At 39.6% G+C, this 22,411-nt stretch overlaps 1 protein-coding gene across 1 annotated transcript in view; it reads right to left on the bottom strand.

Annotated features, from left to right (window-relative positions):
- TPH2 (tryptophan hydroxylase 2) overlaps positions 1–22,411 on the bottom strand; it is a 150,760-nt gene that overhangs the window by 4,406 nt on the left and 123,943 nt on the right. The window contains exon 9 of the mRNA XM_066258260.1: positions 7,348–7,443. Within this exon, the coding sequence (XP_066114357.1) occupies positions 7,348–7,443 (96 nt within the window). The remainder of the gene's footprint in view (positions 1–7,347; positions 7,444–22,411) is intronic.

Raw genomic sequence — 22,411 nt, 5'->3', positions numbered from 1 at the left:
CTATCCATAGAAAATGGGACCAATGCTGCTTCTTGGCTATTACCAATACAGAAATGATTAATAGTACCCAAGGGTTAGCCTAGAGAATGACAAAAGCCTGGAGTTGGGGGAGTAGCCAGTGAGAGAAGCTGCTCAATGACATAATGATCACACCTAGAAATGGTCTCATTTATCTGACAGAGAGCCAGAGGAGGACTTAACGGCGGGTGCACCAGGCACGCACCCTGGGCCTCCGACTTCTGAAGGGCCCTACAATACCCCAATTTTACACTTTTTTCTAATGACACCAGGTTTAGCTTCATATGTGCAATTTTAACATTAATAGTACATAAAATTTTATATTTACTTAAAAATATAGTTTAAAAACTATGGTTAACATGTATTTTTATTTTTCCTGTCTCTCTCTCTCTCTCTCTCTCTCTCTCTCTCTCTCTCTTTCTTTTTAAGGGGCTCAATATTTTCTTCTGCATCGGGGACTCAACCAACCTTAATCTGCCTTTGCAGGGAGCTGCCCTGTGTGATGACTGCCAGGAATCTCCATGCAGCCCAGGAGGTTTAGAATACTAGAGGGTGGCCCAAAGGATATAAAAAGTATTCATGAATTTGTTCATTCTAAAGTCCACTGCCCAATGGAGTGAAGTCTTACTGAGTTTGCTCTTCAACTACTATGCATGTCCCACTCTGAGCTACTGGGTGTTGGAGAACAGCTATCATTGACTCTCCTCTATGCCTAGAGTAGATTCTCTGTGAACATCAAGCCAAATTGCTAGATGTTCCCAGGATCTGAGGTGAATCCTTCTTGCAACTTTCTGTAAAGAGGGGTTCAGTAATGCCAAGAGGATCTGGCTGAGTCTTTTATTCTCAAGCCATTCCAAAAGTGCCAGAAGGCTTGCGAATCATCTCCTCTCATTTAAAAGGACTGTTTTTTATTTACTCATAATGGTAAAGCCTAGGGCATTGGACTGGGAGTCAGGAGACCTGGGCTCTAAATAAAGCTGCCCCAGAGGCATGGTACCGCATGAGTAAATACTCCCCAAGTTGGGGCACAGTTTCCTCTTTGATAAACTGACAAGTTTACCCATGAATTCTGAAGCTGTTCCTGCAATAGAACTTCACAAGGCCTACAAATACAGCATGTGTACCACAACCCCTCCCTCTGCCCAGCCAGCATGGGCTGACCATAGCAGCCTTTCTCACTGAGCCTGCACATGGCCTTCCCCACAGAGTTGGCCTTACTCATTAATTGGCTTTAGTGTACAAATTAACACTTATTTGTCATTCCATCCTTTAAATTAAAAAGTCTCTTTTTGGCCCCAGCCAGGTGGCTCAGTGCATAAAGCATTGTCCTAGAACGCCTAGGTCATAGGTTCAATCCTGGTCAGGGCACATATGAGAAGTAACTAATAAGTGCACAACCAAATGGAACAACTAAGTAGAACAATAATTTGAAGCTTCTTTTTCTCCCTCTCCCTTACTTTCTCTCTCTCTCTCTCTCTCTCTCTCTCTCTCTCTCCAACTCTCTCTATCTCTTATAAATCAATGGAAAAAATGTTTTTTTAAAAAAACCTATAAACTAAAAAGTCTCTTCTCAACATCAAAAATTTCCCAGAATCCAACTGTTACCTAAAGTTCTACATGACTGTGGGAATGTCATTTTACCTCTGTGAGTCTATTCTAGCATTCACCTGGAAAATGGGAATACTAACAGAAACTGCAGTCCAGCATTGTGGTAAGAATTCAATGAGACAATGTATGCAAAGTACCTGGCACATAAGAAGTGCTCAATATATATTTATCATTGTTAATTTAGTCTCAAGAAGATGCTTGTGTACATATACATTCAGCTAGCTCTCGCCCAGGGGTCTAGAACCCACAGGTGAAGAAACACTGCCCTAGCCATGAGGCTTCCAGGTCCTACACAGCAACAGCACCTGTCTAGAGATCAATCGATGTGAAATCTTCCTTCCTCCCAGCCACCTGCCTTTGCAATGACACAAAGTGATTATCTCAACTATTCTAGATGTGAACCCCGTGAGCCTCACCCACTGTGTTAAGACTAGTTCAAGTTAGGGAAAAAATTCATGTGCGAAGTCAGGTTTCTAGGTAGGTTTGGGCCCTAGATTCTGAATAAAATTTGTAAACACCTTTACACTTACACTACAATCATCTCTTCTCACATCAGAATAACAAATATATAAATTTGTATATGCACATATGTATGTATGCATATTTTTTTAACTTCCCTCAAATGTTCCTCCTGCTAACCAAGTACTATTTAGCACTGACATCCCTATTGCCAAATGGGAGGATGATGGCATCATGTTTTTTTGTTTTGATCAGTGATGGTGAAAGTTTCATCAGTTTGAATAAGCTACAGGAGGGAGCCAACTCTCTCTTTAAGCAACTCTTTCATAAAGACCAAAGACCCATTTCAAGTTCCCAGTGCTCCAGAATCTGCCAAGTCACTATTAAGAGTGCTAGCTTCAACCCGGCGGTGGCACAGTGGATAGAGCATCAGCTTGGGACACTGAAGACCCAGGTTCAAAACCCCAAGGTTGCCTGCTTGAGTGCAGGGTCGCTGGTTTGAGCAAGGGATCATAGACATGACCCCATGGTCACTGGCTTGAGCAAAGGAGTCACTGGCTCAGCTGCAATCCCCAGCCAAAGCACATATACAAAATCAATGAATAACTAAGGTGCCACAACTATGAGTTGATGTTTCTCATGTTTCTCCCTTTCTGTCTGTCTGTCCCTGTATGTCTCTTCCTCTTGCAAAAAAAAGACTGTTAACTTCAGAAAAAGAAAGTGGAGGAGGCAGACAGGAGGCGTGACCCCTCTGAGCAGTGTGGGAGCCCAAGCAGTGAGTGATCCCTAATTCTATTCCTAACTCTAGCAATGCCACCACTACACCAGATGACCTCAGAGAAGCCTCTTCTCCACAGCCTGCCAGTAATCCTGACCATCTCACAGAGTTGTTGTGTCAGTAAAAACACATGACTGTCCTAAATATAAACCTGTTCTGAGAATACTGATTAACAGCTATAAAAGCGCAGAACAATAAATTCACTGTGCAGGGGTATCCTAAAACCAAAGCCAAAATAATAATAATAATAATAATTAAAATGTTTAAAACCATCAGCTTTATCAAAATCTGCAAAGCAGAACATGTGTATTTAATATGTAATATTCCGGTGACTACTATGGGGTCAGAGCTAAAGCCATTTACAAAAAAGTCTAATCTCTTACCTTCAGGAATAAAGAACTGCTCTTGCCCTGGCTGGTTGGCTCAGCGGTAGAGCGTCGGCCTAGTGTGCGGAGGACCCGGATTCGATTCCCGGCCAGGGCACACAGGAGAAGCGCCCATTTGCTTCTCCACCCCTCCGCTGCGCTTTCCTCTCTGACTCTCTCTTCCCCTCCCGCAGCCAAGGCTCCATTGGAGCAAAGATGGCCCAGGCGCTGGGGATGGCTCTGTGGCCTCTGCCTCAGGCGCTAGAGTGGCTCTGGCCCCAACATGGCGACGCCCCGAAGGGGCAGAGCATCGCCCCCTGGTGGGCAGAGTGTCGCGCCCCATGGTGGGCGTGCCGGGTGGATCCTGGTGGGGCGCATGCGGGAGTCTGTCTGTCTCTCCCCATTTCCAGCTTCAGAAAAATGAAAAAAAAAAAAAAAAGAACTGCTCTTTATTTGCCATTACCCATGGGGAAAAAAGGAGGAACTGCTTTTTGCTTTTGAGATGGATTAACTTTTTTAGATTAGACTCACCAATTCATTAATTAGCAATCATATCCTTACCACCTAATTTGAACAAATATCATTGTTGCTTCTACAAAGGAACTGGATTCAACAAAGACCTGTTGTCAGTCACTTTTTTAGAACTTCCCTATGACAGACTCCGACATCTTTGAAATCTGAGACCTTCGACTTGGGGTTTTTTGAATAAAATGAATAAATGAGTGAGTAATACAATTTTTAAATGACAGTCTTATCTCAGGTCAGCTCTGGAACAGAAAGAAAAGGGGTGTGACAGAAAAGACACATGCTAGACTGTGGGTGAATGGCACTCAACAGACCCGTTTTCAACTTTTTTTTTAAGTCAGTTTTCCAGATGACTTAGCTCTCTATTAACTGCTCTCCATAGTGATGAAGGTAAGGAAAGGCCCTGCCCAAGCACACTCTTAGAATTTCTAAAAGTTCATGGCAGAACAGATCATTAGAACAAAAGGGAGAATAAACAGTGCTGAAATTTCAAAAATAATAAAATAGTCTTTATGACTATCAAATTTATGTTAGCTTTTACAAGTTTTTCCATATTTCTTATTGCTTTTAGAGAGAGAGGAAGAGGGAGAGAGAAAAAGAGAGAGACTGATTTGTTGTTCCACTTATTTTTGCATTCACTGGTTGTTTCTGGTACGCGCCCTGACTAGGGGTCGAATGCACACCCTGTCTGGCATGCTGGGACAAGGCTGTGACCAGCTGAACCACCAAGCCTGAGCTGCTTTTCTATATTTTTTGTTTCTGTCTTTAAAGAGAAAAATAAGCATTGTCGAAAAACATTTTTTTTAGAAAAGCATTGTTGTTATCTAAATAAATAAGTAAATAAATAGGACAGAAAAACAAAAGTTATCCTCCAAACTATATATACACCACTTGGAAATACTTGGTCAGATATGAAGTGAAACATTTACCAGGAAAATCTAGCGTCTTGAAGCACAAATTCTAAAATGAATTCTGTTCAAAAAACGAAGGTGAATTATGGATATTTTTGAGAAGTTATAAAGACTACACAAAACCTCCAACAATTTAGCTGGGACCCACATTTGGGCTGCAGCAAAAATATTTTACCATACAAGATAACTAGATTCAAAATTGTAAGCATGGTTTCACTGGAATTATTCTAATGCTATCAATAAGATTATCCCTGCCTAGCTCAAGGACTATCATTTGTCGATGTAAGTAAAAGCTGGACTGAAGTACTGTATTGGGAAGTGCCGTGGGCAGGATCTGGATGCTAGGAGCGCTCCCGGGGGTGGAGGCTGGGATGGGGGCAGGGAAGCTGCCACCAGAAGCATGGGCATCGCCTTTTGTATTCTCTGTGAATGATCAGAAAATATTTCGAATAAAAAGAATTCCTGAATTGTAAAAATGGTCCAAAGCAGCAGTCATAAAGATGTCGGCTTGTTGAAATTTGAAAATGGAAGAAAGCTAATGACCAGAGGTGATGGACCAGAACAAGAAGATTCATGGCAGACAATGCCCTTCGGTCTACATATTTCCGGCTGATTTCCATTTCCAGATGATTCTGCCTGCACCAATAGAAACAAAAACAGATTCACCCCAATGCTGCCTACACATGCCTCATTAACCAGATCGAAAGTTGGGGTGATGAGAGAGATTTGTTTCTGTTGTTCCTGGCGTAATTTATAAACCCTCTGAGGAGAATGTAAATAGATGTAGCCCAAGAGCTACATTGTTTTCTGGCTAATTCTTTTTTTGGAAAAATCAAAAAGCCTGGGTCTTTCAGGGATATGACGTCATGCTATTGCTGTGGGCTCTGGCCTCCATGCTGAGAGTAACCTCAAATGGATGTTTTGGTTGAGAACTTAGTAAAAAGTATCTTATCGCATTACATCAGGCTTCTGTTGTATTAAATATTATTGTCTATTCTAGCCATGCCACACCTCAGGCAGCTCCCTGAATGGGGCCGGCTTTGACTGGAGTGCACACTGCTGTGACTGACCTCCTGTCCATTCACCCTCACCTCTGTTAGCTCACTCATTCTATCTGTTCCTCAAGAATCAGCCTGGGCAGATGGGCCCTTGCCAAGAAGACTTCCCAGGCACCACCTGGTCTGTGCCAGGTCCCCTGGCCACCCTCTGTGTTGATTGGTTATCACTTGCACAAGACTGTAAACTCCTTAAAAACAAGCATCCCAGGCAGCGCAGCCACATGGTTAAGGGCTCAAATTCTGGAGCTAGACTGCCTGGACTTGGTTGGGTCCAGCTCTAATACTTATCAGCTGTGTGACCTTGGACAGTTCCTTAATGTTTTTTTCTTTTTGTTTTGTTGTTGTTGTTTTTGCCTCAGTTTTCTCATCTGTAATAATAATATTGCTTATATCATTAAGCTGTTATGGGAATTAAATGGCTTTATATGGATAAAATACCTAAAATACTAGGGTCTATTTAAGTGTCCATTGAGGTAGTTATTTTCTTCTTGTTCTCTTTTTATAATTTAAATTTTTTTTAAACTTATTGTGTCAACATAGATTCAAGTGTCCCAGTCAATGTAACACCCTCCAACCCCGTTCTTCTTATTCTATTCTTCCTCGTCATTATTTGTATTTGTATATCCCAGTGACTGGCACAGGACATGGCACATACTATGTGCTCAACGATTGTTTGGGGAATGAATAAATGGGGTCATAAATTAAAAGGACTTGATAAAAATTATAGTTAAATTGCATCTTTCAAGAACAGAAACAATCAAAAAGTTCCAATGATCATATATTTCTTAACTACATTATTTGAGGATAATCAATACACAAAATAAAAACCCTAAGATAGTCCCTAATTCTGATCTTAGTCTGATTAATCAAAGAAAGATTAAATTATTTTCCGCACCATTTCCATATTATATTTTACACTACATTCTAAATTCATCAAAACTTGCCATCCCCCAATGATATAGATAGTAATTCTTAAGCAACCAGAATATTTAAACTATCAGATGCCCCAGGCTCCAACATTGCTGAATAAATGATAATTTCACTGTATTTTAAAGCCAAAAAAAAAATAGCACCACTATACATATTAGATACCTCTTAGACCATATGTTTATTTAGAGTTTTTTTTTCTAAATAGTATATATCCACATATGCTTTAATACACATTAATTTTGAAGAAGCTAAAATAGTCTCAGATCCCCTTTTATAAAACAAATGCCAGGGAGCCCATGGGCACCATGGGGGCGATGAAAGTGAGAGTAGCCAAGGCCCTGTTACAGGGAAATTTTAATCAGTAGAATCACTGCTAGCTCATTGCCGACTTTTCAGCACTAAATTTAGGGCAGTCATTTGTTAGCCAACATGTGAGCATACATTTGTCACTGTTGTTGATTGTGCATATAGCTAGCTGCTAATCCATTTGAGTCATACCACAAACCCAGAAAGGCATGACCCATTTTCAGAAGTGTGAAAAGTTAGGTCAGCACCCACATCTAAGGTGCCAACTCCTCTGTGTTAAATATTTATGGAGGACCTGCAAGTAGAAATGTGCAGATAAACAAATCGATATCTTTCATGACCTTGAACTAGTTTGCTTGGGAAGGATACTTTCATTCACAGCTTCATACCTTTAATTCTCCAATGGAAGAAAGCAGTCCGGCTCCATATGCCCGCAGTTGTCCTTCTTGCTTGCACAGGCCAAACTCAATTGTAAAAAAATAGCACTAGAAAAAGAAATCAACATACATACAGTAAACTGGTCAACAAGGTCTTCTGTAGAATAAAATAGCACCCAAAATAAAATACTGCATTATGTATTTCTTCAACAATGTCAATTTACATATTTTTGAATCAAAAACATTTATTATTGAAATCTATTTTCTTGCTTAATAATTCCTTCCTAGGTTAAAGGTATACAGAAAAGGTATCACCTACTAAAAGTCTCAGACTTACTATATTCAGAAACCCCATGCTCAAATCAGATCCCATGCAATAGCTTAAAAAATAAAAAAAAACACATAGATTTAGAAATAAATGTCAGAATGATAATGCCGTAAGACTATGCTAGTGTATTTACTAAGTTGTGTTTCAGTGATATAAATAAGTTCATGCATATGTGGAAAAATAATTTAGAATCTAGTAATCCCAAAATAATTTTTGCAGTTTATTAATTCAACAACATTTGTTGAATACCTATGGGGTTTTAATGCTTCATAAAAACAAACAAACAAAAGAGAGACCAGTAAAGCAAGTACATGCCTACCAAACTACCAAAACCACAATTTTAGTATGCTTTTTTTTTTCTTTTTTCATTTTTCTGAAGCTGGAAACAGGGAGAGACAGTCAGTCAGACTCCCGCATGCACCTGACCGGGATCCACCCGGCACGCCCACCATGGGGCGATGCTCTGCCCACCAGGGGGCGATGCTCTGCCCATCCTGGGCATCACCATGTTGCGACCAGAGCCACTCTAGCGCCTGAGGCAGAGGCCACTGAGCCATCCCCAGCGCCCGGGCCATCTTTGCTCCAATGGAGCCTTGGCTGCGGGAGGGGAAGAGAGAGTCAGAGAGGAAAGCGCAGCGGAGGGGTGGAGAAGCAAATGGGTGCTTCTCCTGTGTGCCCTGGCCAGGAATCGAACCCGGGTCCTCCGCACGCTAAGCCGACGCTCTACCGCTGAGCCAACCGGCCAGGGCTAGTATGCTTTTTAGTGAGATCTTAAATGTATATCAATGTATATGCATACACATACATTATATATATGAATAGATATAGTAAGAACCATTTCATTGACCTGAGTTCTATTGGCACCAACTACTACAGCTTTCTTTTTTTTTTTTTTTTTTTTTTTTTTTTTTTTTTTTACAGAGGCAGAGATAGACAGGGACAGACAGACAGGAACGGAGAGAGATGAGAAGCATCAATCATTAGTTTTTCGTTGTGTGTGTTGCGACTTCTTAGTTGTTCATTGATTGCTTTCTCATATGTGCCTTGACAGCGGGCCTTCAGCAGACCGAGCAACCCCTTGCTGGAGCCAGCGACCTTGGGTCCAAGCTGGTGGGCTTTTTGCTCAAACCAGATGAGCCCGCGCTCAAGCTGGCGACCCCGGGGTCTCGAACCTGGGTCCTTCCGCATCCCAGTCCGACGCTCTATCCACTGCGCCACCACCTGGTCAGGCTACTACAGCTTTCTTAAGATAATAAAATCTACAATTGTTTCTGTTGAGTTTGGGCAATTAACCTAGACAGACAGAAACCTCTGTACAACCAAAGACCCACATGCTCTTGAGAGAGGCTGAAATCACACTATTTTTGCTTTGAGAGAAAAGCAAGAAACTGACAATGAGCAATAAAACTTGCATCAAATTAACACTGCCCTTCATTTGTGATGATAGCATGCTGAAGGTGCTGAGAAACAGGAGAATTTAAACACTCTTGGAAAGGGGCAGAAAATAATATTTCTAGCCCATGGCAGTTTGCTCTATTTTTATTTGGAGGTTAACATGCCCCTTGGTTCAGGAGGGTTTTATATTTGTCATTGTGAAGATGATTTGAAGTTGAATGGGCTAATGCCCCACAGCAATGGGCTAGAACTCAAAGGACTGGTCAGTCCAGGCCACAGAGATAGACCTCCAGAGGAAAATTCTCTTTTTCTGGTTCACCTCCCAGGGAAGCTACTACTCCCATTACCCACAGTGCCCCACCAGCACTCCTCCTGACTCTGTTCTGACTTTTCTTCCTTCTCCATTGCACCACTTTTTTGGCCATGGCATTTAACCTATTTATATATGGTATGCACTATTTGTCTTCTTTCTCCCCACTTTAGATTATAAAGTCCATGAAAACAGGTATCTGTCTGTTCATCTAGAACAAGGGTTCCCGAGCTCAGCACTATTGACATTTTAAGCTGAATAGCCCTCTGTTGGGTAAGAACCAGGATTACTGCATACTGGGTAATGTTTACTGGCCTCTACTCACTAGATGCCAGTAGCACCTCCAACTCAAGTGTAAAGCCACAAATGTCACTAGACATTGGAAAATGATCCCAGGGGAACATCATTCCTGGTTGAGAACTACTGATATAGAACAGTGTCTGAAACATAATAAGAGCTCTATAATATGTGGCGAATAAGTAAACAGATAGTGGATGAAAGATTTCTAAGTTAGGCTTGTTGTGTGGCGGGTTGACCTGGAAGAAAGAAACATAAGGAGGCCTGCATTCTAGCCTGTGGCCTGCTTTTAATTTGCTATGAGATCACAACCTCTCTAGTATGTATTTTTCCTGCCTGTGATATCTATTCTTTCATTCATTTATTCTACACACACTTCTTGAGCACCTATTATATGCCAGACTCCACTTAGCTGCTCAGGATATGCAATGAACAAAGCAACAAAGTCCCCATTCCCATATATGCTATACTGAGATGAGACAGGCAACAAGAACAACAAAAATCAATATGCAGGATAATTTCAGGTAGAATGTGCTATACAAATAAAACCAATAACTGTGTCAGATATTGAGCAAAAGACATGGTCATTTTATATGGAGAGGTCATAGAAGGCCTTTCTTAGGGAGTAAGGCTTAAACTGCAACCTGCTTGAAAAGCAGACTTTTGTGCATAGATCTGGAGCAAAATGTGTTCCCAGCAGAGGAAGTGCAAAGGCCCTGAGGCAGGAATAGATTTGTATTTCCAAGGACAATGGGAAGTCATTGGAAGGTTTTAGGCCTGGAGAGAGACATGTTCTGATTTAGTTTTCAAAAGAGCAATCTTGTGCTGGGTAAAGAATAGATTGTAGAGAAACAAGAGTGAAAGCAGAGGCCAGTTTGAAAGAAGTGGCAGCCAAGAGACAAGGAAGATGAGTGACTTAGAATAGATTTGGTCAAGGGATAGCAGGAGATTTGGAGAAAGCAATATCACAAAGACCTCTCATGAAAAAAAATCAAATTAAGAGTTGTTAGTGGCCCTGGCCGGTTGGCTCAGTGGTAGAGCGTCGGCCTGGCGTGCAGAAGTCCCGGGTTCGATTCCCGGCCAGGGCACACAGGAGAAGCGTCCATCTGCTTCTCCACCCCTCCCCCTCTCCTTTCTCTCTGTCTCTCTCTTCCCTTCCCATAGCCGAGGCTCCATTGGAGCAAAGATGGCCCGGGCACTGGGGATGGCTCCTTGTCCTCTGCCCCAGCCACTAGAGTGGCTCTGGTTGTGACAGAGTGATGCCCCGGATGGGCAGAACATCGTCCCCTGGTGGGCGTGCCGGGTGGATCCTGGTCAGGCGCATGCGGGAGTCTGTCTGACTGCCTCCCCGTTTCCAGCTTCAGAAAAAAAAAAAAAAAAAGAGTTGTTAGTATGTTTTGAAAAGTTAAAATATAGCTCTCAAATCTTTCCTCCAAAAACTCTGCACAATGCTGGACACAATGACAAGAAACAATCATACACTCAAAATAAGAAGACTTGAAGTTCAGCCTCCTGTTTTATCACAAGAAAAACTCAAGTTTAAAGAAATGAAGTAATTTACCCAGGACCAGTCTAGATGGTGACATGTAAGAGAGCTAGAGCTCAGTATTTTCAAGTTTCTAGATAAAAGATTAGAGTGACGTCAGAGAAATGGCACCGTGAGGAGTGCTCCAATACCTCTCCCTGAAACTTCAACAAATTCAACAACTAGAGACAGAAAAACAATCTCAGAAGCATCTGTAATACACATACATCAAACAAAGGTATGACTGGGCAAAAAGGTGGCTGAATATATAATCCATTCTGAAGGATATAAGATGGAGAATGGAGTATTCTGCTTTCCTCACTGACCTAAGCAAGGGCTGCTTTCACTTGGAACTGAGAGAAAGCGAGGGCTGGGGGTGCAGAAAAAGCTGAGTTAGGGCAGAGACATTCAAGCTGAGGAGAGAGTGTACCCACAGCTCAGCCCACGTGGAGCTAAAGTCAGTGGCAGACCCAGGCAGAGGTGGGTGAGCAGTTGCCTTGTTTACTTCCAGTATCCCGGTTGGTGAGCACAGGCAGTGTGTGAGTGGATTCACCTGGTGTTTCAGGCATGGGTGCCCACATTCCTTGATGGAGGGGCTGGGTCGGAGACTTTCAGTAGTGACCCTCTGTGTGAGCTGTAACCAGAGTTTCTAAATAATCCTGGCTTCCCAAACAACAGCGCACAGGAAGTGCACAAAAGGCAGCTTCCCTACACCCAGACATGTCTGGGCGCGGCACCTCCACCAGCCATTCAGGCTAACAAAAACACACTCCTGGGGAAGAGAACTGCGGAAGTGGGGGGGGGAAGGGTGCACAGGCAGCTTGCAGACAGCCTCTGGAGAGCAGACCTGCGGAGTGCTGAGGCATACTAGACATGCCTGGAGGCTCATAGAAAGACACCTGAAAGGCAATCGGTTCCCAGCCCTGCCTGATTATGCTGGCGGCTCTGGCTGGCAAATCCTTACCAAGAACCCTGCTCTGAGTGGGAATAGAGGAAGGATTTGGCAGCTCTTAGAGCCTTTTTCTCTCCAGGCAGTGGCTGGGACAACTTCACAGCTGGGTCCCCAGACTGCTGGTTCAGGAAAAAGAAATCTGGGGAGAGGCTCTGGGAAAACAAACTTTCCCATTGTCGGAGCCTGCAAACACTAACAAGCCCTGCCTACCAATGGGACTAAGGCCTAGTTTATGTCATCACCATAGCGACACAACAGCAAATCTCTGCCTAAGAGTGCCAAAGGGGCAGAACCTGGGGTACAGTGCCACCAGTCAAAAAGAGAGAGAAGAAAGAAAAAGGAAGAAGATAACTTCTCAAAACCAGGAAAAATCCACAGTCTTTATAACTTTTTCCATTCTCTTCTTGAATTTTTTATCTTTTTTTTCCCTTCCACCTTGGTCATTTTATCATTTTCTTTTCATTTTGAACATTATTAGCCATAGGTGTTACATTTTTCATTCATTTTTTTTCTATGAGTGTTACATTCCAAAAAACTTAACTCAATTTTTTTCTCTCTCTCTTTTTGTTTTTTCTTTTCTCTTTCACTTTCTCTCATTTGAATGTCACCTGCAAACAAATTACTTTATTCTGGATTCAAATTCTTTTGTGGCATTTTGTGTGCTTTTTACTTCATTTTTTATCTCTATAGCATTTCCCCCAACTCTGGCTCTCCATTCTATAGTTTTTGTGCCACTTAATACAATAGAATTTTCATTTTTCACTGTATTTTTTTTCTTGTTCTCTCTTTTTTTCTCTTTTCTCTTACACTATTTCTCTCATTCTACCATCATTTACAAACAAATTATTTTATTCTTGATCCAAATTAGTTCCTTGTGGCATTTTGTGGGTTCTTGCCTCATTTTTTCTTCTTTGTTACTCCCCCCAACACAGGCCCTCCATTCTATGTATTTTTGTTCCACTTAACACAATAGAATTTTCAGTTTTTCACTGCATTTTCTCCAAAAAAAAAAATTTTAGCAACTCTTATTAGTGTTATTAACAATACTACTCTCAAATGCCATTAAAGAAAAAGAAATTGAATAGCATGGATACAAAAGACAGTGATGTAGCTTGGGTAAATGAGAAAAAATCTATAGAAAACAATTTCAATAGCTTAGAAACCTTGGCGTTAAATGGCAGAGAATTTAAAATTGAAGTCCTAAAAATACTCAGGGATATACAAGAAAGCACAGAAAGGCAATTTAGGGATCTCAAAAAATAATTCAATGAACAAAGAGAATACTTCGCCAAGTAAATTGAAACTATGAAAACGAGTCAAACAGAGATGAAAAATTCAATTCATGAACTGAAAAATGAGGTAACAACCTTAGCCAATAAAACAGAGCAGATAGAGGAGAGAATTAGTAACATAGAATACAGGCAACTAGAGGTACTACAGAGAAAAGAGAAGAGAGACTCACAAATTTTTAAAAAATGAGATAGCCCTACAGGAATTGTCTGACTCCATCAGAAAGAGCAACATGGGAATATGGGTATATAAGAAGGAGAAGAGAAAGAAAATGGAATGGAGAACATATGCAAAATAATAGACAAGAACTTCTCAAACCTGTGGAAAGAACTAAAGCCTCAAATTCAAGAAGCAAACAGAACACTGATTATCTTAACGCTAACAAACCTACTCCAAGGCACATCATAATGAAATCGGCAGAAACCAATGACAAAGAAAAAATTCTCAAGGCAGCCAAGGAAAAGAAGAATACAACATATTAAGGAAGGCCCATTAGATTATCAACAGACTTCTTAGCAGAAACTCTACAAGCTAAAAGAGAGTAGACCCCAATATATAAAGTTCTGAAACAGAGGAACTTCCAGCCAAGACTACTGTACCGGTCAAAGGTATCCTTCAAATACAAAAGAAAAAAAAAAAAACATTCACAGATACAGGAAAGAGGAGGAAATTTATCACCAGAAAACCGCCACTTCAGGAAATACTAAAGGGGATTTTCCAACCAGACACAAAGAACAAAACAAAACTACAAGTAAAAGTTCCATCAAGATCATAATAAAAACAAGATTAATCTGTGACAAAGAAACAAAAAAGGGGAAAGAAAAAGATTAACAGTAGGAAAGGACGATGGAGTGCAGAAACACTCATGAGATAATGTACTCTAATGAACCTGATATGTATGCTTTCCATTACTTAATGGTAATCACCCCTGAAAAACCAAGACAGAAGTACATTGCTTGAAAAAAAAAGTAACAGAGAAAAGAAGTATGGATTACAACCAAACAAAAAAATGATAGAAATATAAAAGAGAAGAACCAAACAAGATACAAAACTATCAGAAAGCAATACATAAAATGGCAATAGAAAACCTTCAAATGTCAATAATTACACTAAACGTAAATGGGTTGAACTCACCAATAAAAAGACATGGAGTAGCAGAATGGATTAAAAAGAAAATCCAACTGTATGCTGCCTACAAGAAACACATCTAAGCTACAAAGATAAAAACAAATTTAAAGTGAAAGGTTGAAAAACAATACTCTAAGCAAATAACATCCCCAAAAAAAAAGCAGGTATAGCAATACGCATATCTAACCAGGCTGACTACAAGACAGCAAAGGTAATGAGAGAAAAAAACGGTGATTTCATAATAATAAAGGAAACATTGAATCAAGAAGACATAACACTTCTTAATATATATGCACCAAACAAAGGAGCACCAAAATATATAAGACAGCTACTGACTGACCTAAAAACAAAAACTGACAAAAATACAATCATAGTTGGAGACCTCAGTACACCACTAATGGCTCTTGTTCATCCAAACAGAAAATCAATAAAGAAATATTGGCCTTAAATGAAACACTAGAACAATTGGATATGATAGACATCTATAAGACATTTCATCCCAAAGGCCAGAGTATACATTTTTCTCTAATGTACATGGAACATTCTCAAGAATTGACCATATGCTGGGCCACAAAAATAACATCAACAAATTCAGAAAGATTGAAATTATACCAAGTATATTTTCTGATCATAAAACCTTGAAATTAGAATTCAACTGCAAAAAAGAGGTAAATCAACCCACAAAAATGTGGAAACTAAACAACATACTTTTAAAAAATGAGTGGGTCAAATAATAAATAAGCGCAGAGATCAAAAGATACATACAAGCAAACGAAAATAACAATACATATCAGAATCTCTGGGATGTAGCAAAAGCAGTAATAAGAGGGAAGTTCATATCTCTACAGGCCTATATGAACAAACAAGAGAGAGCCCAAGTAAACCACTTAACTTCACATCTCAAGGAACTAGAAAAAGAAAAACAAAGACAACCCAAAATCAGCCGAAGAAAGGAAATAATAAAAATCAGAGTAGAAATAAATGAAATAGAGAACAGAAAAACTATAGAAAAAAATTAATAAAACAAGGAGCTGGTTCTTTGAAAAGATCAACAAAATTGACAAACCCTTGACAAGACTCACCAAGGAAAAAAGAGAAAGGACTCATATAAACAAAATCCAAAATGAAAGAGAAGAAATCACCACAGATATCATAGATATACAAAGAATTATTGTAGAATACTATGAAAAACTATATGCCACCAAATTTAACAGTCTAGAAGAAATGGATATATTCCTAGAACAATACAATCTTCCTAGACTGAATCATGAAGAAGTAGAAAGCCTAAACAGACCCATAAGCAGGGAGGAAATAGAAACAACTATTAAAAACCTCCCAAAAAATGAAAGTCCAAGGCCAGACAACAATTTGGTAAATTCTATCAAACGTTCAAAGAAGACTTGGTTCCTATTCTACACAAAGTTTTCCAAAAAATTGAAGAAGAAGCAATACTGTAAAACACAATTTATGTGGCCAACATAACCCTCATACCAAAACCTAGCAAGGACAACACACACACAAAAAAAAACTACAGACCAATATCTCTAATGAATACTGATGCTAAAATACTAAATAAAATACTAGCAAAATTGAATACAACACATTAAAATAATAATTCATCATGATTAAGTAGGATTCATACCTGAATCACAAAGATGGTTCAACATACGTAAAACGGTTAACATAATACACCATATCAACCAAACAAAGAACAAAAACCATATGATCCTATCAATAGATGCAGAAAAGGCATTCAATAACACATCATTTTATGTTTAAAATACTCAACAAAATAGGTATAGAATGAAAATATCTCAACATAATAAAGGCCATCTATGATAAACCATTAGCTAACATCATATTAAATGGCAAAAAACTGAACACTTTTCCCCTAAAATCAGGAACAAGACAAGGTTGTCCACTCTCTCCACTCTTATTCAATGTAGTGCTGGAAGTTCTAGCCAGAGCAATCAGACAAGAGAAAGAAATAAAAGGCATTCATATTGGGAAAGAAGAAGTAAAGGTTTTACTTTTTGCAGATGATATGATCCTATACATCGAAAACTCCAAAGACTCCATAAAAAGACTACTAGAAACAATAAACCAGTACAGTAAGGTCACAGGATACAAAATTAATATACAAAAGTCCATTGCCTTCCTATATGCCAACAATGATACATCAGAAAACAAGCTCAAAAAAACAATCCCCTTCATTGTTGCAAAAAAAAAAAAAAAAAAAATTCCTAGGAATAAACATAACAAAGAATGTAAACGATCTATATAATGAAAACTACAAAGTATTGTTAAGGGAAATCGAGAAAGATAATAAAATGGAAAAATATTCCTTGTTCTTGGATAGGAAGAATAAATATAGTCAAAATTACTATATTACCCAAAGTGATATACAAATTTAATGCAATTCCCATCAAAATAACAACGTCATTTTTTAAAGAAATAGATCATCAGGTTTATATAGAACTATAAAAAAACCCTGAATAGCCAGAGCAATCCTAAGAAAAAAGAACGAGGCTGGGGGCATTACAATACCTGACTTAAAATTATATTAAAAAGCATAATAATCAAAACAGCATGGTATTGGCAGAAAAATAGACACTCACACCGATGGAACAGAACAGAAAGCCCAGAAACAAAACCACATGTATAGGGTCAAATAATTTTTGATAAAAGGGCCAACAACACACAATGGAGAAAAGAAAGCCTCTTCAACAAATGGTGCTGGGAAAACTGGAAAACCACATGCAAAAGAATGAAACTCGACTACAGTTTGTCCCCTTGTACTAAAATTAATTCAAAATGAATAAAAGACCTAAATATAAGACCTGAAACAATAAATATATAGAAGACTGGTGCAGCCACTGTGGAAAACAGTATGGAGATTCCTCAAAAAATTAAAAATCGAACTGCCTTTTGACTCAGCTATCCCACTTTTAGGAATATACCCCAAGAACACCATAGCACTGTTTCAAAAGGAGAAATGCACTCCCATGTTTATGGCAGCATTGTTCACAATAGTGAAGATCTGGAAACAGCCCCCAAGTGTCCGTCAGTGGATGAGTGGATTAAAAAGCTTTGGTTCATATATATTATACTATGGAATACTACTCAGCCATAAGAAATGATGACATCTGATCATTTACAACAACATGGATGGACCTTGATAACATTATACTGAGTGAAATAAGAAAATCAGAAAAAACTAAGAACTATATGATTCCATAAATAGGTGGACATAAAAATGAGACTCAGGGACATGGACAAGAGTGTGGTGGTTACCAGTGGTGGGGAGGGGTAGGAAGGGGTTGGGGGGAGAGGAGGGGCACAAAGAAAACCAGATAGAAGGTGATGGAAGACAATATGACTTTGGGTGAGGGGTATGCAACCTAATCAAATGTGAAAATAACCTGGAGATGTTTTCTCTGAACCCATGTACCCTGATTGATTACTGTCACCCCATTAAAAATCATTTTAAAAATAGATAAAAGATTAATTAATAGATGCATGATTTTTCCTTACAACCAAAACATGGATAAACAAAAGTCAAACAGGATAATTAGAATCTCATAGCATCTTACTGTGTCTTTAGCTGATTTCTTTAATTCACATTGCATTTATAACACATGCTGGGAAATCCTTGGAGCCTGACCATTGCATACCAAGTGTTTATGGGGGAATAAAATGTGCTGTCGTGTTCTAAAACCTCCAAAGTATACATATGGAGACAGTTACAGGAGTATTTAGGTCAGCCTGTTAAGATCATCTTTCATTTTCCTTCTGCTACATCTAATGGTCATGGTTATGACCTAAATCAAAGCAGGCTGAGGGAGCCCCTGAGAAAACATTATGTGCCATATACACCATCTTCACATAGATTTAGCATCCCATCTAGTTTTGAGGGGAATTAGAAGGTCTGCGTCAACTGAAAGATTCAAAGCTAAATGTACCAGTGTATCTTTAGTCCATGTGCTTCGAGAATCAGGGCCAACTTCGGAGGCAAGAGTCACTGTGCATCCTCCTCCCATCACTAGAAACACTCTCGGTTCCCATACCTCGTCTGGGAGTGCTTCCAGAAACTCTGACCTTCCCCAGCTCCATGTGCTCATTTCCTTTAGCTACCTTCCCCTCTTGGTTTCTTACTGTCCTCAACCCTGGAAGGTGGAAGGTGCTGCGATGCGGCTTCTACAGCCCATTATCCTCGGAGAATGAAGACCTTCTGCTCTAGACAGTCTTCCGTTTGTAGCACCACTGGTGGCTAACAGCTAAAGAGAAATGGTAAAATGTACCTGGACCTCAGGTATTGGCAAAATTTGAGTAATGCTAAACTGACTCGCAACAATCTTTCTTTTTCTGTTTTCAGTAGCACTAGAGACCTCAGAATGCACACTTCCCTGCTCATGATTACAAATGGGGAGAGGGGCAACTGCATGTTTCTTCCCTCTGCTGTTAAGCCCACTTAGAGTTGACCTGGGTGACCCCCTGACAACATTTCAGAATTCAGGGATGACTAATTGCTTCTGAAATTTTTAAGAAAATATAATTTGTTTTTCTCAGAGGATTTTCCAGATATAGATCTATAATATAATCTCTAGAGATTTAACAAATAAATATCCTACCTATTATTTAAAAAAACAAACAAACAAACCCTGTGCCTTAAAGAATACACATAAAAGAGAATTGCAGATTCTTGGCCACTAAACAGAAACAAGTAATAATACTAAGACTAACACCTCCCAAATTGAAGGGTACCTTTCATCAAAGCTGACATTCATAAATTCCAAATTTTATATACCACTAATTATATATAATTATTTATAAATATTTTATTTAAATATAATTACATATAATCATTAACTGAAAACCAAAACAGGAATGATAGATTAGACTTCTTCCACAGAAAAAAAGCAGAGTCATTTACATATATACAGTCATTAAGCAGAATAAAGTCTGAGTGACAGTCTGAGATCCAAATACTGCTGTGGAACAAGCTATAGAACAGGTTTACACAGAGCCAGGCTGAAGAAAATGAGATAGGTCGCCCAATGCTGCCATCATCAGATCACTACTGTTACTACACCACTCTTGCAAGGGCTGTGGCCTGGTGGAATGGGCTGTAGTGAGAGCTTGAGCAAACAGTCCATAGAGACTGAACACACCAACAAAATGCACTCTGGTCCCACCTGGTGATTGACAAAACACACAATAAAACATCCTTCTTATGTTTGGAGTGACGTACCTGAAGCTCTTTCTGAGATGCATATTCCAATTAAAGAGAGGAACAATTTTTTAAAAGACTTTTTGATGGAAAAGAAATTTACTGTTCCATTTTCCCTCTTCAGGGGTCCTTTTCAAAAAAATATTTTATTGAATTTATTGGGGTGGCATTGGTTAATAAACTTATACAGGTTTCAGGTGCACAACTCTACAATACATCATCTGTGCACTGCACTGTGTGTTCACCACCCCAAGTCTCCTGCCATCACCATCTATCCCCCCAACCCTCCTCCACCTCCCCTACCTTTTTTCCTTCCTGTAATCCCCATACTATTGTCTGTGTCTATAAGGTTTTTTCTTCTTTCCTTAATCCCTTCACCTTTACCACCCATCCCATCTAACAGCTGTCAGCCTGAAGAGCATTATGCTAAGTGCAATAAGCCAGTAAGAGAAAAAGACAAGTACCATGCGATCTAACTTATATGTGGAATCTAATGAACAAAATAAACTGACAAACAAAATAGAAACAGACTCACAGATAAAGGTCCTTGTGCCTCCTACTTCCCCCACTCCCTGAATCTCTGGCATAACTGCATAACCTCTTCCTGAGAGCCATGCTATGTTCTTTAACTGGAATAAAATGCTACACACAAATTTCTAGGAGGAAGGCCAGGTATCCTACTTCCTTTACTTTCTTCAAGAACGTGGCTACACATATCCTTTAATAAAATATTGGAGTGAGTAGGTCAATGTGTGATACATTTTCTCTACCACCTTCACTAAAAATTTGATCTTTACATACTGCTAATATATATTTTAAATTAATTGCATATGTCATTCCTAGAATTCCATTTTCCACATATCTTGAAAGCAAGAAGCTAACAAAGAGTTTGAAAAGCCCTAACTGAGATGTGCTATACATTGCAAAAAGTCATGTCCTAAATTTGATTTACTTTCCATGTAAAAGAATTCCTCAGGCCCTCACTCACATCCTATTTATCCTTATCTTGTACACAGTACAAACAAAGCTTAGTTATGTACCTTCCAAGCCCACACCCTAACATAAGAGGGGAATAAACAAGAAGCATACCCAACAACTAAAAAGCACAGAAATATAATATTTGGATAAACAACCTTAAATACTTCTATACTTGAAATTATCGCTAAATAAAAAAACTCAACAATAATGTTAAAACATCAAGATAAAAAGAAACTTAGCCAGAATATTTCCGAGTTTAATAAAATGTTCTCATATATTTTATCTCACTACTAACTTGAGATAGAGCAGTTATTATTATTTCCATTTTATAGATAGGAAAACTGAAGCTCGATGTTCAAGAGATTTGCCTGAAATTCAATGGTGAGCAGAGCTAGGAGTCAAGCTCCAGTCTCCTAAGTTCAATTCTAGCTTTCTTTTCTCATCAGCAAGTGCAGGTATAGGTACAAGATCCAACTACCAGTCAGTCACACAGGCATAGCAGTTCCTATTGCTGAAATACTGAAATACCCTGATGACTGGCTATTACCCCAACTCTCCATGTGCCCTCATCCACTCATACTGCCCACTGCCCACTGCCCACCAGGCTCCAGCACCCTGCCTGCCCACCCACCACCACCACCATGTCATGATCTAGCAAATAAAGGTTTAGTGCCTGTAAAGCCAGCACCTCCGGAGCCCTGCTCCACTTGAGTCTAACAAGCATCTCTCTGTTTGCTCCCCATGTCATAATAAAAGGATCAGCCCTATAAGGAAAGAATGCCAGTCAAAGATGTCCTAACAGTGAATGTCTGCACCTCTGATGAGTGCAGATAAAAACACACAAAAGGGGATCTGTGTCTCACAGTCTTGTTTTGAGCATTTTCTTTAACATTTTTTCCATGCTTAAATAACCATTATGTTCAAGAATACACTTGAACCATTGTTTAAAAGGTGGAGACCATTCAAAGTCCCCTTCCCACTAGTCATCCTACTACCACTCATCCCCAGTATGCTAGACTTTGAATTTTAGCTACATCAAAATCCATTTTACAAGTAGCAAGCATCTTCTCATCTTTGGCTCAAATTCTCTTAACCTTGATTAATTTACAAATGATAATAGGATTGGAAGAGTGAGATTTGAGAGTTGAGCAGGAAGCTTCAGGATAGAAATATGAAGGCCATACAAATTGTAAGGTCGGTGGATAGAGGGCTGGTCACGTGGGAACTTAGGCTCCGGGAACTTTGGCTAGGACCGCCCACAGTCAAGTGCGCCAAAAAGAAACTTCCTAGGACTCCTTGGAAACAAAGGCGATTGTCAGCCAGTAAGATTTCTCTACGTCATATTAGCCCGACTGCCCTAGATGGACTCTTTTTTTAAATATACCCGCGCGGTCTCTCCATGTGCGATTTTTTCCTGACCTCCATCTTGCATGCCAGTGAGTCTCATCCAGGGAATGCTTTGTACTGAATAAAGCCTTTTGAACTTACCACACTTGGTGGCTCCGAGACCTGTTCCTTCCTTCTCGGCGGGGAAAAATACCTTACATAAATCAACAAAAACTGGGAAACAAAAGTGAAAATGGAAGCTGCCTTGCTTAAGCTATCCCTCAAACAACATAAGACAGGAAATTTCCCACCAGCCA

This window comes from Saccopteryx bilineata, chromosome 2 (genome assembly GCF_036850765.1).
Source record: "Saccopteryx bilineata isolate mSacBil1 chromosome 2, mSacBil1_pri_phased_curated, whole genome shotgun sequence".
NCBI classification, from domain to species: Eukaryota; Metazoa; Chordata; class Mammalia; order Chiroptera; family Emballonuridae; genus Saccopteryx; species Saccopteryx bilineata.
The sequence above is the reverse complement of the archived record's forward strand: the minus strand, read 5'-3'. Positions and strand labels throughout refer to the sequence as shown.